This window comes from Rhinatrema bivittatum, chromosome 2, assembly GCF_901001135.1.
Source record: "Rhinatrema bivittatum chromosome 2, aRhiBiv1.1, whole genome shotgun sequence".
In the NCBI taxonomy this organism is placed as follows: Eukaryota; Metazoa; Chordata; class Amphibia; order Gymnophiona; family Rhinatrematidae; genus Rhinatrema; species Rhinatrema bivittatum.
In genome coordinates this window covers 633494127-633513399 of record NC_042616.1, presented here as the reverse complement: position 1 = coordinate 633513399, position 19273 = coordinate 633494127, and the positions used below count along the sequence as shown (strand labels likewise).

The following is a 19273-nucleotide window of genomic DNA, read 5'->3' as shown; positions in this document are numbered from 1 at the left end:
GGTCCCACCATACCTAACCTTAGAGTCCTCTTTGACTCCTTTCTCTCATTCTCTATGCATATCCAAAACTCTGCTAAAATGTGCCATTTCTTTCTTTATAACATTGCCAAAATCTGTCCTTTCCGAACACACACTACCAGAACCCTTCTCCACTCTCTCATCTCTTCCCGCTTTGGCTATTGCAACCTGGTCTTTACAGGTCTCCTGCCAAGCCATCAATCTTCACTGCAATCTGTCATAAATTCAGCTGCACAACTTATCTTTCACCAAAGTCACTACACACTCACATTACCCTTCTTCTGAATTCCCTGAATTAGCTACCTATCCACTCCCTCATAGAATTGAAGCTCCTCTTTCTTATCTATACATGCCTTCACTCTGCAGCACCTCACTATCTCTCCTCTCTTATCTCTCTCTACACACCTCCTCTTGCATTCTACTCATCAGATAAGTCACTCCTATCTGTGTCCTTCTCCTCTACCACAAATTACTGACTCCGTGCTTTCCACCTGGCTGTGCCATGTGCTTGGAATACTTTTCCTGAACTGGTGCATCATGTTCCCTCTCTTGCCATGTTTAAATCCCATGTAAAGACCTACCTTTTTTAAACCACTTTTAAATCATATTCCTGATTGTCTGCTTTTAGTCTTGTTAACTAACTTTCTTTTCTTTTTAACCATTGTTTTGCTTTATGAAATACCCCAAGTCTTTTGCCCTGTATGATTGTCTTAGTGGATTGTAAGCTCTATAGAGCAGGAACTGTCTTTTTGTATTTTTGTCAGTGCTGCGTATGTCGTGTAGTGCTATAGAAATGTTAAGTAGTAGTAATAGTAGTAGTAGAACTCAAGATTGAACATGAAGAAACTTAGGAATGCTGACAACATGTACTGCAATGCAGGAGACTTGGTGCTGAGTCATCGGTATACCATCCACAGAACCATTATATAGTAATTATTGAAGGATTTTCCCTCTACAGGCCCTTTAAAGGAGTGAGTTGTGCCTGCATGCCTATGAGGAAGCTATGATCGGGCAGCATATAAATATAAACAAAAGCAAACAGGATCACAGTAAATATTGCATAAATTAGTAAAGGTAAATAGTAATGCAGTAATAAAGCTATGCATAAAAAATGTGTACAAGGATACTTCCCTCACAGTCCCCCTGTTGTGAGTCAATATATCTGGGAAAATTGGGAGACACACAGACTTGGAGACCACCATGAAATGGCCAAGGCACTCTTTTTCTGATGATCTGTTAGTTGCAGTTCACTTATACTCTCATTTCCTAATTTCTGGTTCTAATCCAGGTTTTGTTAGTCAACTTGTTCTATTTTGAATTCACAATCTCAGCAAATTTATGCCTTAAACTGTAGTTTTGCTTTGAGACATCCTGTTACTGCATGACTCCAAGATAGTTTAGAAACTGGCCTTATCAGGCAGTCAGCAGATGTTTTCTGTTCCTATTTCATCTTATCACTACTAAGCAGACTAATAAAGAGTAATCTACATTTTCATGTCTTAATTATTCTTATGCCCAAGTTTTTATACAATATATTGATCCACATTTATTACTGGTGATTAGCTTTGTTCCACTATTATTCACACCTGTGCATCACAAAGTTCTTTGCTTCCACTTTAACAAACTTCCTGCTGGTTCCCACATGTCCCACGCTGCCATGGCAGCAGTCAGTATTGGTGGTGGATGGGCCGTGAAGATTTGTCATCAGGGCTGGGTTGGCATGATCACTGTAGCCTTGAGGTTAAGTACAGTGGCTCATGGAGATGACCCTGAGCCATGTATATTAACACTCCCCTTCAATCCTTTTGCCTTCTAGACTCCAAATGAGTTCATTTTCTCCTCTCTCTCCAAGTCATTGATCATGTTATAACCCTCTAGGCCAACCCACCTGCAGGAATCTAGGGGTGCAATCCAGGATAGGCTTAGTTTGGAGTGAACTTGGGGACTAAGGCAGACTGGAGCAGGCAGCAACATCACAGGGCTTATGAGCACATATCAACTCATGTTCACTCCAATGCAGGCCTGCTTACCCTGCAGCTTCCTCTGGAAGTCAGTGTAGTTGAGGGAGCCAACCCAGAGAGCAAGTTTAGATCTGTGGGATCAGGGGAGAGAAGGAAATGATGGTGATGACTAGAACACTGATATTTTGCAAACCCAGCCATTGGGGGTAAGGAGGGGGAGACAATGCTATGGAGGTAGGGATCAGAAGTGGTTGAGGGAAAGAAGTCCTGCTCACTCTAGTTCCCTCTTCCTCTGACCAGCCATGTTGTTACCATCATACATTCCTGCACTAATCCCCCCCAGAAGTTTATGTTTTAGGTGGCTATCCCTCTCCCCCCTTCCCCCCCTCCCCCCCCCCAGTTATGGCTATGCCTCTTATAAAGCATACAAGGTGCTTTATAAGAATAGAAAACAATTGGAAAGATAGACAAGTGCAAATTTTGTAGCACTGCAGAGCTAGAGTGAGTTTCCAATCTCATGGCTGGTTATGTCAAAAGGCACATAGAGAACGGAAATGCAAAATAAAGTAGCATAACTTATCTATTGGAAATAGTGTAAACACTATAAGGACCATTTATCTGGATAACTCACATTGGACTGCCCCCCCCCCCCCCCAGACTCTCCCCCACCTGCAGTGCCGATGTGCTACACCACCTCCCCATCCTTCCTGACCGTATCCATTTCTACCCCCAAAAATCTTAAAATCCCCTGCAAGGGGATAGTTCTGTCAGGGACAGCACTGGAAGCATAAGTATACACTTGTAGCCAGATAACTTTTGATGAACATATTCAGTGAGACTTTTATCCTGCTGAATATCCGGGACAAGTAAGCTGGCTAACTTTAGCTGGGCAATTTGTTCGATTTTACTGAAGATTACCCCCTCCTTAACATCATTGTATCAGAGCATTACTGGGATCACAACCCTTCCAGAAATGCAGACTGAAGACATTGTGCTTACATTATTTTTCTTGCATATTTTACGCATAATGCAGCTGAAATGTTCAAGCCCAAAGTTGTTAACCAAGAAATTACTTTTGATTCAGCTATATGCATTGCCCTTAGTCCTTTCTGAAATGTGCACACTGGACATCTGTTTATTATATAGTCAGTGGTTAAATTTGTATGAGCATAGTCACAAGCAGAGCTGTCATTAAGCTTCCATGTGTGAAGAATGCAGCCCATCCTGGCCTGGATTGTGCAAATATGGTTGAGTCTCCACTACTGCTTTTCTTGGAAGGTCAAAACCTGGAACTTCCTTTGCTAAAGCATTAAATAACTTTCTCAACAAATGTTTACTGATTGATTTCTGCCTTCACTGGTCCCATTTGGTAAAGCCAGTAGCAATTAGGGATTTGCTTTAATCTAAAATGAGACAATATCAGCAGCATTATCATTATCATTTCATGTCTTTTTTTTAAAACAAAATAATAGAAAAATTCCTCAAAATATTGTGTTTTATTTTCTATCATTTTTAATGCATACTATTTCTCAATACTGTGCTCTATCCAGAAATAGTGTACACAATTTGCAATATAATGCACTAGGCAAATATCACACACAATTTCTGAATAAAGCATACTATTTCTGATTAGTGTGCACTTCTATAATGAGAAGCAGTTCTATAATCAGGCAAAGTGAGGTGGCCATTTCAGGTGGCAGAATTTTGAGGCAGGTGGCAGAATTTTGAGTCTGCTTCAATGCGTCACCTTACCAGAATGGCACACATTTGAAAACAGAGGTGTGGCATGAACATCCCATGTCACTGAGGTGTGCAAGTTCACCATTTTGCTCCACTTCATGCTGTACCGCTTCTCTGAGTATGCAGCACTGAAGCGAAGATGTGACTGGTCCCCTTGCATTGCTGGTTCGCCCTCCTCAAATTGGGCTGGTGCCTGGCCATTTACTCCCTATGTTGTGCTTGTGCACTGCTGCTAGCTGCTTGAGTGCCTTTCCCCATGGGATGTAAATATAAAAAAAAATTGGCTGATTAAGACTACCGCTGCATTATTTAAAAAAAAGTTAGTGGGTGGTGCGACATAGCATTTCATATTGTCAGCTGATTGAGCTGTAGTTCCTTAATTGAATTTCCCTCAGTTGTTCAGTGCACGGCTCAGTGGGACCCTGCCTTCAGGAAGAGGAAGAGCAGAGGGAGGGAGTTGGGGCCATGGCCATACAACCGGACGCGAGAGCTGAGGCAGCAGCAGAACAGCAGACCGGAGAAAGTACACAGGGACCAGAGGCTGGGGCAGGGCCAGGCGGTGCCCAGATTGGAGTGGAGCAGGAGACCTAGTATAAGATGTCTGTAACAGCATTGGGGTGATGAGTTAGTAATAAACTCCCACTGGAGCCTGAGAGCCTCTGAATTTGGACAAAAGGCACTCCGCTCCTCCCCGCTCCTGGAGAGAAGAGAGAGGACACTGATCTTGGGGAAGGGGGAGATTGGAGTGGCGTGACAATAATTAGTGGACAGAGATTGGTATGGGGGCAGCAGATGACATAGTGACCACAGAAAAATTGCAACTGGTCAGGGGGAGAAGGTGACAGTGACTGGTGAGAGTGTGAGAGAGACTGATCTGAGGAAGAGGGCTGAGTGCAAGAGAGACTGATCTGGGGGAGAGGGGTGACAGTGATTAGTGAGAATGCAAGAAAGGCTGATCTGTGGAAGAGGGATTACAGTGACTTGTGAGGGTGTGAGAGAGACTAATCGGGGTAGAAGGAGTGACAGTGACTATTGAGAGAGATTGATCTGGAGGGAGGGGTGACAGTGACTGGTGAGAATGTGTGAGAGAGAGAAACTGGTTTAGAGGAGGGATAACAGTGACGGGTGAGTGAGCAGTGTTGGTCTTTGGGTGGGACAAGCTGGACAGTCGCCCTGGGCACCACCAGCATAATCTATACTGCTGAAACTCGAAAAGAGGCTCTGTAGGGCCGCAGCAGACCCCATCCCAACTTGGCCCAAATATATAAGGAAGTCCTGAGAGAGAGAGAGTGTGTGTATGTGTGTGTGTGTGTGTATAAGAATGAACATGTGTAAGTGGTGTGTGTGTGAGAGCCTGTGTCACACATGCACACATATGAGTATATCACACACCTGAGTATGTGTGTGATGGAGTGAGACACAGCCTGTGTATGTGAGAGAGAGGGAATGTGAGTGAGTATGAGTGTGTGTGTATGACAAAGTATGTATGAGAGATTCAACATGTGTAAGTGTGTCTGAGAGAGGATAACATTTGTGTGTCTCCCTGCCCCTCCACCAATCCACAACAATCTCAGAGTGACTGTAAATTATTTATCAAACCAAATATAGAGACAGGAACCAATATGAACTCATAACCCTATCCAAAAAATAGTCCCTATATCATGCATTATGCCTTAAATAGGAAGAAAGGACCTCAGTGCAAATTTTCAAACTCACATGGGGATTTCACCCTAAGGAGTCCTGCAATTTTCAATGATAGGTCCAGAAAACCTCCTTCCTCCCTGTATTTAAACTTTTTATTTACTTTTTATTTTTAATAATTCTCCTCAGTTTTAATTTTAACCTTTTCATTAAAATGAACCACTGCATATCTAGTCCATGTCCATTCTCAATCATGAATAAAGCCATTTATAGTTGAGATTACAGCCACATTTTTTACAAAACTTATCTTTGTTGTGTTGCTTATTTCTTCTTAGCTGAGATTCATTGAGATCTGGCTGAGGTACCACTCAATCACTTATCCAATGAATAACTGCATCGATTCAACACACCGACAGTGACAGTGTTTCGCTATAATAGCTGCTTCAGGGCTTTTTTTTTTATCACACCCCAGTCTGTATACCGCCAGTTATTCATTGGATAAGTGATTGAGCGGCACAACAGCCAGATCTCAATGAATCTCAGCTAAGAAGAAATAAGCGACACAGCAAAGAAAGATAATGTTTTGTAAAAAATGCGAGTGTAATCTCGACTCTAAGTGACTTTATTCATGATTGAGAATGGACATGGGTTAGATATGCAGTGGCAAATTTTAATGAAAAGATTAAAATTAAAAGTGAGGAGAATTATTGAAAAGTAAATACAAAGTTTAAATACAGGGAGGAAGGAGGTTTTCTGGACCTGTGACTGAAAATTGCAGGACTTTTTAGGGTGAAATCTCCATGTGAGTTTGAAAATCTGCACTGAGGTCCTTGCCTCCTATATTTGGCATAGCTCATGATATAGGGACTATTTTTTGGATAGGGTTGTGACTAGAAATAAAAACATCCCAGGTGTGGTGAAATTTATTTAATCCTTATTAGTTTTAATTATTGGCTGGTGTTTGTTTCTGCTGTTTTGAAATATTTTATTGGTGTTTTGGGAAATTTATAAAATGTTTAAATTAGGTTGGATATTCTATTCATCAGATGACTTGAAATATTTATTCTTTTTATTATTTATTTATTTATTTATTTATTTATTTATTTATTTGTTTATTTAACAGTTTTATATACCGATCTTCATAGTAAATAACCATATCGGATCGGTTTACAATTAACAAGAATAAAAAACTGGGGTAACTATTCAAGTAAACGAAAGATAAACAGTAAGTAGGAATGAGTCAAAGTTACAATCAACAGGGAAGAGAACTTGGAGGCTTGCAACAAGCTGGAAAGAAGATAAGGCAGGAAATAAATATGAAGTGATGCCATAGGGCGTACGGGTTAAAGCTTAATGGTGCTTTAACCTGGGAGAGTTATTAGCATGGTTTTACTATTATGAGTCATTATTTATATTTCTTGATTATACTGTTTGATGTTTTTATGTAGAATATGATCTTGCATTGCATTCAGTGTCTGACTTGTTGAGATTTCCAGTTCAGTCTGTCGGCAAATTTTTATTTATGCTTTATGATCTCTTTATACTGTATTTGTTTTCATACCTGTGGGAATATTTTGTGTAATGTGTGAGGTGCTAAACATCTGAATAAGATCTTGTATCCATTTTCTAAATTTGTTGACATAGTGCTGTCAAACAATTTAAAAAATAGTTTTTCCCTGAGGCTAGAACTGGCCAGGGTTTTATTGCATACAGGGTCATTAGGCATTTTTCTTGAAATGTCTTATAATTAAGTTGTCTGATACAGTTAATGTCAGGCCAAGATAAGCATAGTCTATGGCAGAGATTCTCAACCATGTGTTTCGCGAAGTGCAAGCTGGGGTGTCACAACCTCCGCGGGCCCCCCACTGGTGCGGCCACTCTTCCCTCTCCCTCCTTTGCTCCTGAGGAATGCAACAATTTCCTCCTTTGCCCGGGCTATCAGCATTTTCAAGCCCCAGTGGAGTGCTGGCAGCAGAGACTACAGCAGCAATCACCTATAGAACACTGCAGGGGGAGGGGTAATGGCTTCTCTTTATCAGTGTGGCCTGGGAGAGGAAGTAGGGTGGGCCTGCATGGGAAAGAGAGGCCACTTTGCTAAATCGGAGAAAGTGGTACAGCATGAGCTCTGGGCCTGCATTGGGATTGATTAGAAACAAGGAACAGTCCGAGTCAAGATTTCCCAAAGGGAGCAGAGTCAGACCCTACAGCCCCAAGAAAGAGGGAGAGTTCCATCGGCTGCAGGACCTGGAGGAGGACAAGCTGGGGCTGCTGCGGCCCACTTGAGCTTCTAGGAGGAGAGGGACAGCATGTATGTGTGTGTGTGAGCACCTGAGTGAGAGACAACCTGTGTGTATGTGTCAGTGAGACTGAGCGTGTGAGAGTAAAATAGCCTACATGCGTGTCTCTGTGTGAGACTGAGCATGTGAGCATGAGAGAGCCTGTATGTGTACATGAACGAGATTGAGCATGTGAGAATGAGGGACAGCTTGTGTGTGTGTGTGTGACACAGAGCATGTCTTCAGTTTCTATTACAGAAGGCCAAGGGGTCTATCCCCACCTGAACAGTCAGGGGTCAAGTAGTAATTTAGGGCCGGACAGGCCAGCAGGTGTTTTTTGTTTTTTCTGCCTCATGTGAGTTATCTGTTTGGGAGCTGGCCCCAACTGGAGATAAAATGAAGCAGGTAATACAGGTCTTGGCCACAGGACAGCAACAGCTACAAAATGCTATACAAAAAATAGATAAACAGTAACAGCAACAAGACCAATTAACGCAACAAGGTGCAATTTTTAACTCAGCTAGCTGAGGCCCTGCAATTGGCTATGTCCAGAATACCTTCACATATCCTGTCTAAGATGAAGGGAGGAGAAAACCCGGTGGTCTTTCTAAAGAACTTTGAATAGATTGCCTGCCTCTTGGCCTGACCAGAGACCAGCTGGATAACTTACTTGGCTAATTTGCTCACTGGAAAAAGTCAAGCAGCATTCCAAGTCTATATGGGAGGAATTTCTATGAGGACTTCAAGGCTGCTATGCTACAGAGAGTGGGGTACTCCCCATAATTCTATTGGCAGCAGTTCTGATGGGCAGTCCTATAGCCTGGGGAGAGCCCCAGAATCCTCTTTCATCATTTGAAGGATGCTTGATGGAAGTGGCTCCAGCCAGATGCAAGTTCGGGACTGGACGTAGCTCATCAGATACTAGGGGTGTGCATTCGTTTTGAACTTAAATGTAAAACGCAACTTATTTTTTTTTTTTAACTTAAAAAAGTGATGAGGCGTAAACGATCGGATTTCCAACGTATTCAACATAGCTATGTTGAATACGTTGGAAATCGCGATTGTTGATCTAAATAAAAATTTAAACCCCTCACCCTCCTTAATCCCCCCCCCAAGACTTACCAAAACTCCCCAAGCTGGCCAAAAGTTCCGTGAGGGTCCGGGAGCGGATGAGCGGGGAATCACGTGACGTCCGCGTCACTCCGACGTGACGCCGACGTCATGTGGTCCATTGCGGTTCTGCTCCCGGACCCCTCGTTGTACCCAAACGGCATTTTTGGCCAGCTTGGGGGGGCCTCCTGACCCCCCCAAGCTGGCCAAAAGTTCCTTTTGGGCCCAACGAGGGGTCCGGGAGCGGACCCGAGGGGAATCATGTGACGCCGCGTCACTCCGACGTGGCGCCGACGTCACGTGATTCCCCTCGGGTTCGCTCCCGGACCCCTCGTTGGGCCCAAAAGGAACTTTTGGCCAGCTTGGGGGGGCCTCCTGAACCCCCCAAGCTGGCCAAAAGTGCCTTTTGGGCCCAACGAGGGGTCCGGGAGCGGACCCGAGGGGAATCACGTGACGCCGCGTCACTCCGACGTGACGCCGACCTCACGTGCTCCTTGCAAAGGAGTTCAGAAATGGCGTCCTGACCCCGCTGGACCACCAGGGAGTTTTGGTAAGTCTTGGGGGGGGGGGGATTAAGGCGGGTGAGGGGTTTAAATTTTTATTTGCACATATGGACATAGACTCAACTTATGGAATTCTCCATATGTCCATATTGACTACAAATGACCCCCCCTTTCGACTTATGGACTTATGAACTTAAACTTTTGGTCTGCACATCCCTATCAGATACTCCTGGAACAGTTCCTAGACAGTCTGGACCAGCCCATGAGGAACTGCGTCTGCCGACACACCAAGCTCACCTTGGAGAAATCCCTGGAAGTGGCAGGAGCCTTCCACCAGGCATAGACAATGCCTGCTGGTATAAGGGGTATGGAGAGAAAACCCACTATAGTGCCCTAGTGTGGTGCAGACGATAGACAAGCTCAGCAACGAACCTCCAAGATAGGGGGCTCAGACTTTGTATCTGGGTTCCAGATGACAATTTCGCCTTCATGTTTTAACTGTGGGCAGAAAGGACACTAGAAAGGGACTGTCGGTATAGGCAAAACGAACCTATGGATGTTATTCTGGAAACCCAGCCAATAGGGATGTGAATCGTTTTTCTGATGGATGAAAATATCGTATGATATTTTCTCATCTGTCAGGAATTGGGGGGTCCCTGAAAGCAATAGGATGTTCTCTTATCATTTGGGTGGGGGGTGCGGGAAAGCGTGGGGTTCTTTTATCATTTTGGGGGGGGCGGGAAGAAAGGGCACACAAAAACGACCCCCAAACCCACCTCAACCCTTTAAATCTCATTATTTAGAATCCCCCACCCTCCCGAACCCCCCAAAAATCTTTTCTAAAGTACCTGGTGGTCCAGAGAGGGTCCCGGGAGCGATCTCCCGCTCTCGGGCCGTCAGCTGCCACTAATCAAAATGGCGCCGATGGCCCTTTGCCCTTACCATGTGACGGGGCTATCGGTGCCATTGGCCGGCCCCTGACACATGGTAGGAGCAATGGATGGCCCACGTGAGAAGGAGCAAAGAACTGGGGACAGAGCCCCAGAAAATTAATGACATGTGGAAAAATGCTTGGGATCTCAAGTTGTCAAAACTCGGAATTGGAGGGAGTCTGTACCCAGGCCTTGGTAGATTCCAGCTGCAGCAAAATGCTTGTTCGCCAGGACTTACTATTTCAAAGACATATTAGCAATAAGAAAATAGAGACAGTAACATGTATACATGGGGACGAACAAACGTGTTTAACTTCCTGTGTACTCTTGATGATGACCGCAGGACAAGATGTGTTAGAAGGGGCTGTCCTCTCTGAGCTTCCATACCCAGTAGTCCTGGGTCAAGATTATCCCCATTTTGCAACCTTATGGAGTCAATTCATGGGTATTGGGGACAATACAGCCAGAAAGGGGGAGGCACTTGAGATAGAGCCCCGAGCATGTCTGGACACTTGACCAGATATGGCTGAGCTGAGAGGGAGAGTATGTAACAGAGTGTACCAACAACTCCTCATTCTACCTTAAGTAGCCTGGTTCAGGCTTTTAACCCAGGTCTCTTTAAGGTAGAATGTCACAAGGGATTCTGGGTGAAGGGAGATTCCCTTCACCCTGCCATAAGAGCCCAGGACTAGAGAGCTTGAGGAGGTCCCAGGGAGCTGGTAGGGCCTCACAATACACTCAGACCATGGACATTTACCTGTTAGTTGTGCCTGATGCAAAGTGAGCTTCTCTTTGATTCTTGTATCTTTGAAACATTGTAAATGAATATCTGAACCATAACTAAGCTGTTCCAATCTTATTATTTTCCTGAACTATTCCTGTGGCTGCAGCAGGCCTGAATAGGCTACTGTTTGCCACTTGTACTTTTAACAATATAATTTGTTTCATGCTATTTATTGGCCTTGAATTCTTGTGCAAAGTGAAAGATGGTTTAATAAATCAAAGAATATATAAAACTGAGTGTATGCCTTTTGAGTATTGAAGGAGGGGGCGCCATCTTGCTCCTTGCCTCAGGCCAGCAGGTTGTCTTGAGCCACCCCTGAATAGCATGCACTATTTTTTTGAAACCTAAAAGAATGATCCCCCCCATCCCCCCCAAAAAACCTTAATACATGGAATTCAGATAAGAAACTCCCCCCAATGAAATGAAATGATATGTTTGACCTGCACACCACTAGTAGCAATAAGCTCTTATGCTGTTGAATAAACTGGTTTATACTATAAATGCCAGGTTTATCCTGAGATAGCTTAGACAGGTCTTGATGTATTGGGAGTTGTAAATTCATCTGAACACACTTGTATTCATCAATATAGCATTCAAGACAGTGTAGAGAAGGTACTATAGTCTTATTGTTCGGGATGATAACTATGCGCTTTATAAAGGGGGTTGTTATTCTATACTAGCACACAATATTCTTAAAAAAAAACAAAAAACCACTAAGTAACTTTTGTAGTTCAAAGCATTTTGGCATCTGACTCCATGTGTGCCTGCCCATGATTTTGTTTTATAAACGGTCTTTTTTAGATATTCATATGTCAGGCTACCTTTCAAGATAATTCAAGTATTTGGGTTACTTCCTATTCATCAGTTGACTACTGCAGAAGGTAATTGCTTGTTCTGCATTTGCTAGTTTGCTATTGAAATGAAAAGCAGTGACAGTGGTCTTCTCTGAGTCAGGATGAAGGCACTTTTCCTTAAAGTATTCTTCCAGTCTTTTCAGGTCATTTGTGTGTGACCTTCTAATTCTGTGAAGGTCATCATCTTTCTTTGACAGAACAATGTCATCTGCACACACAAATTTACTTGATATAGTTTGAAGCATATCACAAAAATATAAATTAAACAATGTTAGGGATCAGAACAAATCTCTGTGGGCAACCATTATTCAAATGCTCATTTACAATTCTGATCTCCAAACTGTTGCTTACAAGTGTAAAATAATCACACTGTGGTGTCAAATATGTTTTTCATCCATCATTAGCAATCAATGAAGCTAGACTATGTCATTAGCAGAGGGCAGATAAATTAATGAAATTCCAGTGTTTTGACACCTCTCAAGGGCTTCGTTGACTGATCTCAAAATATAATACAAGGTGAACTTTAAAAGCTGAGTGCTTGCCAAAATCAGGAAATGTGCACACATGTAACACATGCATGTATGCACCTGATTTTATGTCACATACATGCATGCACAAGTTCCGCTGTGCAAATATCTCGCATTAGGGAGAAGGGCAGAATGTGGGCAGGGTGTGAGAGTTCCAGGGCAGGGCCGAGAGATGTGTGTGCATGGGTACACACCCAGGTATATTTTAATGCAAATTTACTTCCGTTATGGAGGAGGTATAAGTCTTAATAAAACAATTTTCAGGCACCTCTGCGGTATTTGAGGGGTCTGGGTTAACTGGGGGAGGCAGGCTAAAGACCCAGGGAGAATGGAGGACCTAGCTCTAGACTGAGCAAACTGGTGGCTGAACTGGTGAAAATGGTCATGGCATGGAGACGCGCCTGCTATAAAATTCCTCCAAATGCCACGCGCCAGGGCTATTTTGCAACATGCGCACATATGTGCATGCAGGATATTAAATTGCTGCATATCTGGCTGCTCACCTACATACACGTGTTATGTGTGTGCCCATGCACCTGTTTGAAAGTTACCGTGCCTGAGCACAAGACTTACCAACTATGTTCAAATGAGACATTCTCATACCAACACATTTAAAAGCTAGAAAACCAGACATAATGGTGGATAAAAAAATACAAGATTGACATTGCCAATAGAAGTGTCAGTACTAAATGACTATTTTACACTGCCTATGGACAGAAAATCATCAAGAACCAAGAGATGCACTCAGAGATCAGGAAAAAGAGACAGAAAGATAAAGAAAACATCAATTGTCTAAGGTGTCACTGGCCTAATTAAATAAATGTAAAATAATTTCCAAGCATACCTCAGTAGGTTGCTTGTATATATTACACCTGACAAACTCCACCACATGCCTACTTTAGCACAATGCAAATATTAAGAAAAGCACTAGCAGTCAGTTTGAGAGACTGAGATTATACCCAATATACCCCAGCTGACTAGTAAGATTCATTCTTGTCATTTAGAGCCTCATTTTCTAAAGTATCGCAGGCCTGCGATACTTTAGAAAATTGCGCTACTGGGGGGCGGGGGGTGGACCCGGGGGGGGGGGGGGGCGGTCTTGCGCTAGCCGGCAGTGATCGCACCGTTGCAGTGCGATCGCTGCCGGTTTCGCACCCAATAGCGCTACCATAGGAGGTGTAGCTATTGGGCACGAAGTAGGACGCGAAAAGGCCCTTACCTTTTCGTCGTCTGCGGCATCTTCATGGAGTTGGCCCCTAACACATGTCAGGTGCACTGGTCACTCTTTTTCACCTGTTTCAATTTTTCCCTCCGGTACCGACCAGCATCCAAGAATGTCCGGGCGGATGCGCTCTCCCACACAGTGGAGACAGAAGATACCATCAATCCGCCTCAGTACATTCTGGATCCAGCCAAGTTCTTCTGGCCATGTCTGAGGTGGCTCCTGCAGGTAAGACAGTGGTGCCAGCTCGCTCCCGTAGAAAGATCTTAGCATGGGCCTATGATTCCCTGATGGCCGGGCAGCCAGGACCCTAGAGCTGCTGACAGCGTTCTACTGGTGGCTGCAGGTCAAGAAAGATGTACGACTCTATGTCCAGTCGTGCCCTACCTGTGCCCGGCAGAAGCCTCTACATGGACACTCCTGGGGGCTCCTGCAGCCGCTACCCATTCCCACGGAGCCCTGGACTCACCTGTCCACAGATTTCATTGTGGATTTGCCACTTTCTGATGGAAAGACCGTGATTTGGGTCACAGTCGATCGGTTCTCGAAGATGGCCCACTTCGTGCCTCTTGCCAAACTGCCTTCAGCACCCGAGTTGGCTACTCTCTTCACACAGCACATCTTCCGACTACATGGACTTCCTTCGCACATTACCTTGGACCGTGGTCCCCAGTTTATGGCAAAATATTGGAAGTCCCTCTACAGGAAGTTCGGGGTGCAACTGGATCTGACAACCGCCTTCCACCCTCAGGCCAATGGCCAGTCCGAACAAACCAACAGAATGCTAAAGGCCTTCCTCCGGGCCTTCGTCAGAGATCTGCAAGATGACTGGGTTACCTTGTTACTCTGGGAAGAATTCTACTATAACCGCAATAAGTACTCTGCGACCAGCCAGTCTCCATTCCAGCTGGTCTATGGGAAGACTCTGAGACCTTCTCTGCCACTGCCTTTGACGATACCATCCCCCGCAGTTCAGCTTTCAGCACGACAGTTGGGCAACCTATGGAGAACTACCCAGGAAAATCTCTATTTGGCGTCTTCCAAGGGGAAGAAGTACGCCGACAGACTACAGCACCCGACCACGGTCTTTCTCCCAGGGAGCAAAGTCTGGTTGAGCACCAGAAATATCCAGTTATGGGTTCCTTCCATGCACCTGGCCCCCAGGTATATTGGTCCATTTACAGTGGCGGAGCGCATAGGGACTGTATCCTACAGACTACGAATACTGTCCACTTTGCGGATTCATAATGTGTTCCACGTGTCCCTGCTTAAGCCTGTGGTGCTCTCCACCTTTCAAGACAAGCCTCCGGAACCCACCGCCACTGAGGCCGAGACCGACGGCACCTATACGGTGAAAGATGTTCTGGACGTTCGATTCTACCGTTGCCGATGGGAATACCTCCTCTCATGGGAGGGGTAGGGCCCAGAGGAAATTTCCTGGGAGCCCTCCTCTAATATCCTGGATAAAAACCTCCTTTGTCAGTTCCATGTGGATCACCCAAGTAAACCCAGGCCTCCAGGGAGGGGGCATAAGAGGGAGTGTACTGTTAAGGTCCCGAGCCATGCCCCGGGACCTGCACTTACCACACGGCTGGCCCGGCCGCAAGGATGCCTTCCCCCTGGCCTCCAGGGCCGAAGACGTGGCCCTCCACGGCGTTCACCCTGCAAGGGAGACGGCGACGCTGATCCCCGGCTGGCCCCGCCCCCAGGGGTGCGCGCACGCACGCTAGGGTTCCCTCTTAAAGGGGCCAGCGCGGGAAAACACAGGAACAGCCCCTGATGAGATCAGATGCTGCCGGGCCATTTAAAACCAGCAGCTGCAGCAGTTCAGGGCCTTGCAACGAGGTTCCTCAGTGTCCCTGAGTCTTTAGTTGCCGCAGTGTATCTTGATTGTCTTGTCCTCTGGCTTCTGACCTGGCTTGTTCCTGACTTCGTCTTCGGCTTCCGCTCCTGGCTTTGACTTTGATTCTTTACTTCTGGTTTCCGACCCGGCTTCATCTCCTGACTTCGCTTCAAGCTTCCGCACCTGGTTTGGTTCGTCCTCTGACTTCTGGCTTTGACCCGGCTCCATCCCATGACTCCGTCTTCTGCTTACATCCCTGGCTCTGGTGTGGATCTTGGACTTCTGGCTTCTGACTCGGCTTCGCTCTTGGACTCCGACTTCGGCTTCGTCCATCATCTCAAGTATCCGGTACTCGCTGGCCCAGAGGATTCTCCTAAGTCCCAGCAGCTCGGGCTCTCATGGGCTCCTCCTGGGGGAGCAGTGGGCTTCCGAGGGTGAAGACTCTTCAACTACCTGGGCCCAGCCGTCCTTCATCCATCTCTCCAGCCACTGCCTGGATCCTTGGTCGCATAGGATCCCCCCTAAGTCCAAGAGGTCCGGGTCCCTACAGGCTCCTCCTGGGGGGACCTCAGACTTCCAGTGGTGAAGCCTCTTCCAAGTTCCTGCAGTACCACCTCCTGGCTGTGACACTCGCTGCGGGCCTCCGCAGCATACCATCCACTGTCTCAGCTGGCCCAAGGGTCCACAACCGTAGCATGTAAGGCATGCAAAAAGGTCATAATGCATGGTGTGATGCTAATTTGGAAAAGGGGAGGAGTTTGTGGCAGGATTTCTGTCCATGTGGGCTGGCGTCGCAATTTGTGAAGCCATATCACACAGTTTTAACATGGGAAATGTTCTCTCAACCTAGCTTGATGTTACCCATGTAGAGAGTCCATCAAGGTAGGTTGAGAGAACATTGTACAAATCTCATCTTTGGTTGAGTTTCCTCACTCTGAAGGACATCAAATCTTCACAAGAGTGTACTGTTCTGTTCATACGTCTCATTCTGAATGTCAAAGTGACCCCTAACTCCTACACTACTACTTAAACCTCACTTCAAGTTACTAAGTGGGCCTCATATAGAGGTATAAATACCTAAGTACTATAAGGCCCTTATAGCTAGGTTCTCTCTCTCTCTCTCTCTCATGCAATAAACTTAATATACAATCTGCTATTCATGTGAAATTGATAGCAAAATGATAAATCTAGGTCAGTGTTTGCTCTGACAGTAATGTTGTTAGGGCATACTGCAAAATCTACCCATGATCTGCTGCAAAAAACTTTGGGCTCTTGATCTAGGCTATCAAAAGGAAACTGACTTTTTACTTTGGCCTATGGTTTGTAGGGATGTGCAGAGCAAAAGTTTAAGTTCATATGTCCATATGTCCAAAGGGGGTCCCATTTGCGGTCAATATGGACATAAACAGAATTCAATGAGTTGAGTATATGTCCATATGTGCAAATAAAAATTTAAACCCCTCACCCTCCTTAATCCCCCCCCCCAAGACTTACCACAACTCCCTGGTGGTCCAGCGGGGTCAGGACGCCATTTCTGACCAACTTTGCAAGGAGCAAGTGACGTCGGCGTCACGTTGGAGTGACGCGGCGTCACTTGATTCCCCGCGGGTTCGCGCCGGAACGCTCGTTCGGCCCAAAAGTTCCTTTTGGCCAGCTTGGGGGGGCCTCCTGACACCCCCAAGCTGGCCAAAAGTTCCTTTTGGGCCGAACGAGGGTGCCAGAGGGAACTCGCGGGGAATCACGTGACGCCGCGTCACTGCGACGTGGCGCCGACGTCACGTGATTCCCCATGGGGTTGCTTCCGGGATCCTCGTTCGGCCCAAAAGGAACTTTTGGCCAGCTTGGGGGGGCCTCCTGACACCCCCAAGCTGGCCAAAAGTTCCTTTTGGGCCGAACGAGGATCCCGGAAGCGACCCCGTGGGGAATCACGTGACGTCGGCGTGACGCGGCGTCACGTGATTCCCCGCGAGTTCCCTCCAGCACCCTCGTTCGGCCCAAAAGGAACTTTTGGCCAGCTTGGGGGGGCCTCCTGACCCCCCCAAGCTGGCCAAAAGTTCCTTTTGGGCCGAACGAGTGTTCCGGTGCGAACCCACGGGGAATCACGTGACGCCGCGTCACTCCGACGTGGCGCCGACGTCACGTGCTCCTCGGAAAGGCTTTCAGAAATGGCGTCCTCACTCCTCGCTGGATCACCAGGGAGTTGTGGGAAGTCTTTGGGGGGGGATTAAGGAAGGTGAGGGGTTTAAATTTTTATTTTGGATCAACAATCGCGATTTCCAACTTATTCAACATAGCTATGTTGAATAAGTTGGAAATCCGATCGTTTATGTCTTATCACTTTTTTAAGTTAAAAAAAAAAATAAGTAGCGTTTTACATTTATGTTCAATACGAATGCACACCCCTAATGGTTTGCATGTCTTCTTAGTCTGACTGGTATTGGTTATTATAGCCTAGAACCATCCACAGGAGAGATCCCTCTGACAAAATGCTGGTCACTTTCCTTTTCTGAAATTGAATACTGTCTACCATCACACTATGCTGCCTATCATTCAATCGATTTTTAAAATAATTTACTAATTAACACTTACCATCCTTGCTCCTTAGTTTATAATCTCAGTTTTAAAACAGTGTTGAGTCTTGCTGAAATCTAAATAAATCTGTTCTTCTCTGATTGTGATATGAAATCTAATTGAATGCTGCCATATCTAATTATTACATTATACCTTAAATAATGCAAAATGCCTTTTAACAGCATGTAAATGTTCTTCTTCTAATTGCAGTATAGCATTTCAGAAAAACAAACTGAGCATATTATGAGCTACTAGAGATACAAATTATTTTCTTGGAGGGGTATCCTAGTGGTTAGTGCAGTGGGCTTAGAACCAGGGAAAACCAGGGGTGAATCCCACTGGTGCTATTTGTGATCTCATGTAACTCACTTTACCTCAAGTATAAATTTACATCATAAAGCCTCTGGGAACAAGGAAATATCTACACTTCCTGAATGTAACTCACCTTAAACTTCCAATGATATGGCTTGAGCTAAATAAATAGAAACATTTTATTTCAATTACCTGAAATGCTTTAAAAAGTAGAGTGTCACTGTGCTATAATAGAAACAAATCTGATGTAGTGGAAAGATTTGGATCTTGAATAGTGTATTAGTAATGATATATTTTCCTAATTCTTTCTGATTTGTTTTTTATGTTTTAATCTGTATAGTGTGGCTTTCATCTGTACTTCACTGACCTGGTCCTAAACAAGAGAGTAAGGTGAATGATGGAGTCCCCAGTACAGATTTTTCGGGAAGAAGAGAAAGAAAAGCATTTTCCACTGGATTCTACCTGCTCCCCAACTCCAGGTTGCACTCTCAATTCTAGCTGGCCTTTGGGCTGGGCTTCCTATGAGAATAGCAGTGACTATCCAGACTTAAACTCTGGTAACCACACCGGCATTTCTTCAGCCATCCCTATCATTATTACCGCTGTTTACTCCATGGTCTTTGTTGTCGGCTTGGTGGGCAATTCACTAGTCATGTTTGTCATTATTAGGTAAGTTCGTATTCCATTTAAGCTGCTCTTTATATTTCTTTTCTTGCATCATCATATATAGGACTGTCAGTTTATTGCTTTAGAAAATTACATTTACTTAGGATATTTGCTCCTGGCCTAGCATTTCAAAGATTGCCAGGTGAGTTACATTAAAAAAAAAGAAAAATTAACATTAACAAATTTAAATAATTCAGTCTCAGATAAAAATGTAGATACAATTAACTAAAATAAAACAACCATAGACTGGCAGTTCAATTGTATTACTTAATTTGGTTGTTTTTGAAGAGAATATGGATTTATTATCATTTTC

The 19273-nt window shown here is 44.9% G+C and overlaps 1 protein-coding gene across 1 annotated transcript in view; it reads left to right on the top strand.

Moving 5' to 3' along the window:
* Positions 1-18657: 18657 nt before the first annotated feature.
* The window catches only part of OPRK1 (opioid receptor kappa 1), a 47570-nt gene continuing 46954 nt past the window's right edge, over positions 18658-19273 (top strand). The window contains exon 1 of the mRNA XM_029592697.1: positions 18658-18963. Coding sequence (XP_029448557.1) covers positions 18689-18963 — 275 coding nt within the window. The 5' untranslated portion in view covers positions 18658-18688. The remainder of the gene's footprint in view (positions 18964-19273) is intronic.